Source organism: Chrysoperla carnea, chromosome X (assembly GCF_905475395.1).
Source record: "Chrysoperla carnea chromosome X, inChrCarn1.1, whole genome shotgun sequence".
NCBI lineage: Eukaryota > Metazoa > Arthropoda > Insecta > Neuroptera > Chrysopidae > Chrysoperla > Chrysoperla carnea.
The window spans coordinates 12,131,363-12,137,574 of NC_058342.1; the positions used below are offsets into that span (position 1 = coordinate 12,131,363).

General features: G+C 38.2%; 1 protein-coding gene across 1 annotated transcript; it reads right to left on the reverse strand.

Annotated features, from left to right (window-relative positions):
- Positions 1–317: 317 nt before the first annotated feature.
- LOC123302926 (ATP-dependent DNA helicase PIF1-like) lies at positions 318–1,406 on the reverse strand. Its single transcript, XM_044886021.1, has one exon. The coding sequence runs from the start codon at positions 1,404–1,406 to the stop codon at positions 318–320; it is 1,089 nt and encodes a 362-aa protein (XP_044741956.1).
- Between the last annotated feature and the right edge of the window lie 4,806 nt (positions 1,407–6,212).

The window sequence follows — 6,212 nt, forward strand, 5'->3', positions numbered from 1 at the left end:
TCTATTGGCAACTATCTATGAGTGGAGAGTTATGGAAATGTAGTGAAATGCACCCCACGCTTTTCACTCTGAATTTAATAATTCTGTTTGTAACTTAAATTTTATTATATTTTTATTTTTAAGTAATTAATTATGATTGATTGTATAACCTTCTGTTTCGGTAATATAAACTCTTTGTTATTAAAAATTATTTTTAAGTTTTTAGTTCGATTTGCTATAAAAGCGTGTTTTTTAGTTTTTTTAAACTATTATTTATTTTATACTTTTTAGTACGATTTATCAATTAGTTTTTTGTGGATATGTGGTATTAAAATGTATTACGAATCGTTTCGTAATCTATTCATCTCATTTAAAGCATCACTATTGCACGGGGTTTTTCCTGTTAACTTAGAGCAATCAAGTTCTTCAATACGAATACCGTCTAAGGTTCTTACTCGACTAAGTGCCACATAAGCTTGTCCAGCAGCAAACAGTCGTGAGCCTAGATAAATGACTGCATGGTCAACTGTACAACCTTGCATTTTGTGAACAGTCGAAGCCCAACTCAGGATTAGTGGCAACATTCGTCTTTCAGCAGTTCCATAGCTGTATTTTGCTGGAAACTGTATCGATATCGGCTTAATCAGGTGCACACCATCTGACCCGAAATCAACACGGACTGATGGAATATCCTCCGCGTATAGTTGGCCTCTGCGAAAATTTGACCAGATAATTTCGGTAATAAAACCCATATTGCCATTCACTAAGCCTTTCGACACGTCAATGTTCGACCTTAACATCACTTTAGCCCCTACGAATATTTGAAGTACATTTGGAAGACCTCCTGTCTTATTAATATCATTAGGTATCACAGAATCTAAGTCCTTGTTACCTAGATTTCGAGTAGCATCAATGAGTTGGTCTTGTGCTTTAATCGTATAAATAACTGTCCCTTTATTCTCAAAACTCTGGAGAACTTTTTCGTTGTGTCTAGCAACTTGATCATTTGTTGGGTAGATTCTTAATGCTCTCTCAATCGAGAATTCATTAGTCGCATCTGTTGAAACTTTTTCAAGAAGGACTTCAAGATGGTTAGACGTCAGTTCTCCGACTCTAAGGGCGTTAAGCACATCTATAAATGTTGTGTCTCCTTGTTGACGCATGTTCTGTTTGAGTTCAACCAAACGGAACTGACGCCACAAATGTGTAGCCGGCTTCATGTGTTCTGGTTGCTGAAAAACTTGATATCCTCGGACAGGTGGTAACTGCATTAGATCGCCAAAGAGTATCACATTTATACCTCCTAAACAAGCGTCTGGACTTTTCAGCTGACGTAAACGAGAGTCAATCATACAAAGCATCTCATATGGTACCATAGAAATTTCATCTGTGAACAGAAACTCAACTTGTTGCCATAATTGACGCATTACTCTCAAATAATTACCAGTAAGAAGAGGCATACTCACAATTACTCCATCTTTTGTACTGGTAGTTTCAGCAAGCGGTGTAACGTAGACCCACCGACCAACCGTGCTGCAACTCCAGTGAGAGCACCAACTTTTACCACCGGTTTTCCATAACATCGGTTCACTTGATTTTTCAATAGATTAAAGAGGAATGTTTTCCCGGTGCCTGCTCCACCAGTTACGAAAATTTTCTCTCGTTGTAGATCACCTTTAAGTTGGTTCTTAATACTCTCTGTGATATGAATGAACAACTGTCTTTGATCAAAATTCATAGCATGTTGCGCTCTTTGAAATTGATCATTGCTCATTTCTCTCTCTGGTAGCTCTTCTTCTTCAACTTCAGGATTTATAATCTCTGGCTGTTCTAAAATTTCGAAAGCATAAATTTGATTGAATGCGTTTTCAAGCTGTTGGTCCCGCTCTCGATATTGGCACATATATCTACTTGTTTCCTTTAAACGACTCTCTCGAGCTAAGAAAGCTTCTTTTGCATTATCGAAGCCGTCAAGCAATTCAGTTTCCGAACGATAAGGCATATATTGAAGGAGTAAGCTGTAGAAAAAGTTTTCTGGATCCGAAGCTGCTATGAAATATGGCACCCTGACAACTGCAGGAACATTTCTCACAACCATTTTGCTCTTATTCAACAGAGTGATGAGTGGGCGATGCGTGTTTGGTTGTTCTTCATAGACATCATGATCAACGTTTTCTTCAATATCGCTTACCACTTTGGCATAGTGAGCTTCAAACAACATAGCAAACTCTGTAAGGCTCATGTCCGCAAAATCGTAATCAGGATGTTCTAACGGACGTTTTTCATATCTTTCAAAGATATTGCTGTAGAAGCCTGTTGCAAGTCCACTTCTGTCAAATTGCAATACTCTGTAACGCTGTTCTGACTTTCTTGTATTCAGGAAAATGCAACTTCGCGAGGTGTTCCGTAATGGGATATGACAAAGCCGATATGCACATTCTGCAGCTGATATTCGCCGTTCATGTAGTATCTTCATACATATCTTAAAGAGTTGCGTGAGATATCAGTCTCTTCGCGTTGGATTTGTTGGATTGCCTGTGCCCAGAATCGACACCCTCAGGTTCTGCTTTTGATAGATACTTTGCAATATGATATGCTATCGCTTCGTTTGATCCACACGGCTGAATGTCCATATTGCCTGTCCATAGTCGCAATAACTCTGGATGGTAATTATTAACCCAAGCATCTTCTTTACGACGCTTAAGTAAGCAAATTCTACCCCCGTTACGGAGAAAGTCGTCAGAAGAATGTGATACAATTCGTGTCTGGTCACATTCTTGACGTGGAAAGTTGAATCGACATCTTGTAGAGGTATTGTTCTTTGTACAAGTTTGTATAGGTCGGTGAACTTGACATTTTTTCACAAGCTCGAAGAGCTCTGGATCTTCTTCTTCTGTAGGAATTTTACACCAACAGTTACGATCAAGTAGAAGTATCCCTTTCTCTGTATCAAATGCTGGATGATTTTCGATCCAAACTACCATATGAGGACTGCCACGATTCTGAAACTCAATACGCCACCAGAAGTCTTTTACTTTTCCTCCAAATATCTCATCGTTATTTTGAATGAATCTCATTAGAGCGTTTACTCTGATCATGAAATGTCGACTCAAAATCACTGGATACTTTTCGATAAGTCGTTGAGTTTCATAAATGTCAAGCGTACTTGGATCAACATCAGGTCTACCATCGGCTATTAACAAAGCCTTTCGCTGATCGAACCAGTGGGGATCATTTGAACTAAAAGTCACAAAATAGGTTGGGGCTCCTAAACATCTGATTTGGGCTAATAGCTCATTTAAGGCTGATTTCCAGTAGGCTGCAGAACCTCTCAGATTTTTGAGATAAAGATGGACGTCTTCGACTGCTCCTTCTTGATTAACAATTTTCTTGCCACATGCTGATATTGTACTTTTAACTCGATAATATTCAAAGAATGATAAAGCATAAAAGAGATAATCATTACGTTGAAATCTTGTGTCACTTCCCAAAATTCTAAACTGATAATAGTCCAATGCCGTGATTCTGACAGGCCTTTGCACATTAAAACCATTCTTCCCATAGGGAAACAAAAAATACCAGGCAAGTTCTTCTTCTTTCAATTCATGACCCACATTCACGATATTATCTTTCGTCTTGCGGGTAATTTCATTAAGGTTTCGTGAAACCTGTATCTCATCTTCTACATTAGGAGGCATTACATCAATCGGACCCATCATTGATATCTGCAGTGGAATAGTTTGACAGGTTTTGTGGGGAAGTGATTATTTGAGATGCTGCTGTTACCCTTTCAGCGCTTTGGTGATTCTCTTCCTCAAAATCATCAGGTATACTTAAGACTTCAACATTGATGTAATCAAGAGTAAATTGTACATTTCTGCTGCCTGTTGTACGCTTACATATCCTCATGAACTCGTCAAAATCATCACATTCAATAATGCAAGCCTTTCCATTGTTGTCGTTTGCTCGAGATCCCTTTTGACCACAAGAATGAGAATTACTAAAGTAATATTTGTTATCATAATGCATTACTCCAAATGATTGACCGTCTGCTATTAAAATACCTGCATTATGTGTCATAAACAGATCTTCTAAACCTTGACGAAGAGTACTTCCAAGGTTTGCTTCGTTTAATTTATCATTCAAGCATCCATATATACTTAGTTCTTCATCAAAAGTGATCTGAAATCTTTTGCCGAGTGCGACCAAGTCATCTTGAATGACTATGAAATTTCGTACTAATAAGTATTGATCGGCTCCTATCGGATAAGCCGCAAAATTGCTCTTAGTCTGAAATCTGATATTGCTGTAGATTTGGTCACCTGTTATCATATTTAGATTAAGGATATTCGTGGACCAATACTGTGGTGGAAGAATGCTAGCCCGGAGAATGTTTGCTAACGCCATCGCACAACATTGTACTCCTGCAAAGCCTGATGTGAATATAAGGTCGTTGCCTTGATGCCATGAACCTCGTACAATTCTCGAGGAATCACTGATTTTCATGTAATCATTAGCATTCACGGTAGGATCTTCAGCAGTCTCTACAGCAATCTCAGCTGGTGTTTCTTCTACCCTTATAATATCGTTTTCTTCAATTACAACATTCTGGTCGATGGTGACGTCTTTGTAGAGTGGATTATTCGAAATTAGCCAATGAAGCGCATCAAATACTTTTTGCTTAGATATTGAAAACTGCCTTGTTACGTTAATATTCTCCAAATGCTCAGTAATGATGACTATTCCAGCATTATTTGCGGTTCTCGGTAACATGTTCGCCAGGTTTTCAGTAACTTCAAAAACATCTAGTGCAAACAATACCGCTTGACCACGAAAACTATATTGCCCAAATACGCCGCTTAGTTTGATAATTTTGATAAATGGAATAATGCGTGAAATTAGCCGTTGTTCGGCTTGGGACAATTTCGCAATTACATTTGGAATGGTAGCAGGGTCCAAATTGTTCCAATAAGATTTAGGCGGCGCAAAATTTTTCTTTGAATTCAGATGTCTTGCACCGTTTACAAACGGTCAGGCAGTTCCTTTGTTTTAATTCGCTGGGCAAATATGGTGCTGACTTGGTATCGATAATCCATTTAGAGACCTGGTTTTGATAGCACCGCTTTGTGCAAACTTCACAGATCTTGTCACAGAACGTGTAAATTGATTGTATGAAGCCTGATATACTGGCTTTATTTAATCTTCTTGATTCTGCATTTCGTTGCGTTATGCTCGCGCATATGCTGTAATCGAGCTGCTCTGTCTTCTTCTGACTGTGAGGCTCGATGTTCAGCGTTATGCTCGCGCATATGCTGTAATCGAGCTGCTCTGTCTTTTTCTGACTGTGAGGCACGATATTCAGCGTTATGTTCTCGCATATACTGTAATCGAGCTGCTCTGTTTTCTTCTGATTGTGAGGCTCGATAAACAGCGTTATGTTCTCGCATATGCCGTAATCGAGCTGCTCTGTCTTCTTCTGACTGTGAGGCTCTGTATTCTCTCATATATAAACGCCTCTTGTCTTTTCTCTCGACTGTTTCACCAGTCGGTAGTCCTGAAAGTTTTTTTCTCAGTTTCTGTCTTTTTTTCTCCAATCTCCTCTTTTTTGTGTTGTTGTTTCAAGTGTCATAATTATTCCCACGAGTAATGGACAAGTAAACGGTCAACCCCCTCAGAGGTTGAATAGGAGGGCAAGGCCTTCCATACGACAGGGTTCGACCCGGTGCCCTGAAGCCGAGACGCTTGCGACAGACATGTTAAAGACCCTCTGCCATTCATCCCTCGGCACGTCTCTCACCTTAGATTGGGTTCCTATAAGTGAAAATTCAGAGCTCGACATATGATAAAATTGTGCTGTACATTTTTTAGTTGTGAATAATAGAATTGCAACTATTTTCTATGATTGGTAGTATTTGTACAGTACGTGAATTGGAACTTTTAATTTTTACAAAATTCCTCTTTTCCTCTTGAAATTTTAAATATACTTTCGTTTAAGAGCTTGTTCGTAACGATATTTCAGTACTTAAATGGATCTTTGAAGTTGCAATTTTTTATAATTATTGTAATAATAATAATAATAATAATAATAATAATAATAATATTTTATTTGTAAAAGACCATAACTGTGGTATACAAATCGTCACATATTACACTTTAATGATTATCTATTAATAAATCGTTGTAATTATACGGCTCAACTTCCAAAAGATGCTTTTTTAATTGTTGTTTGAACT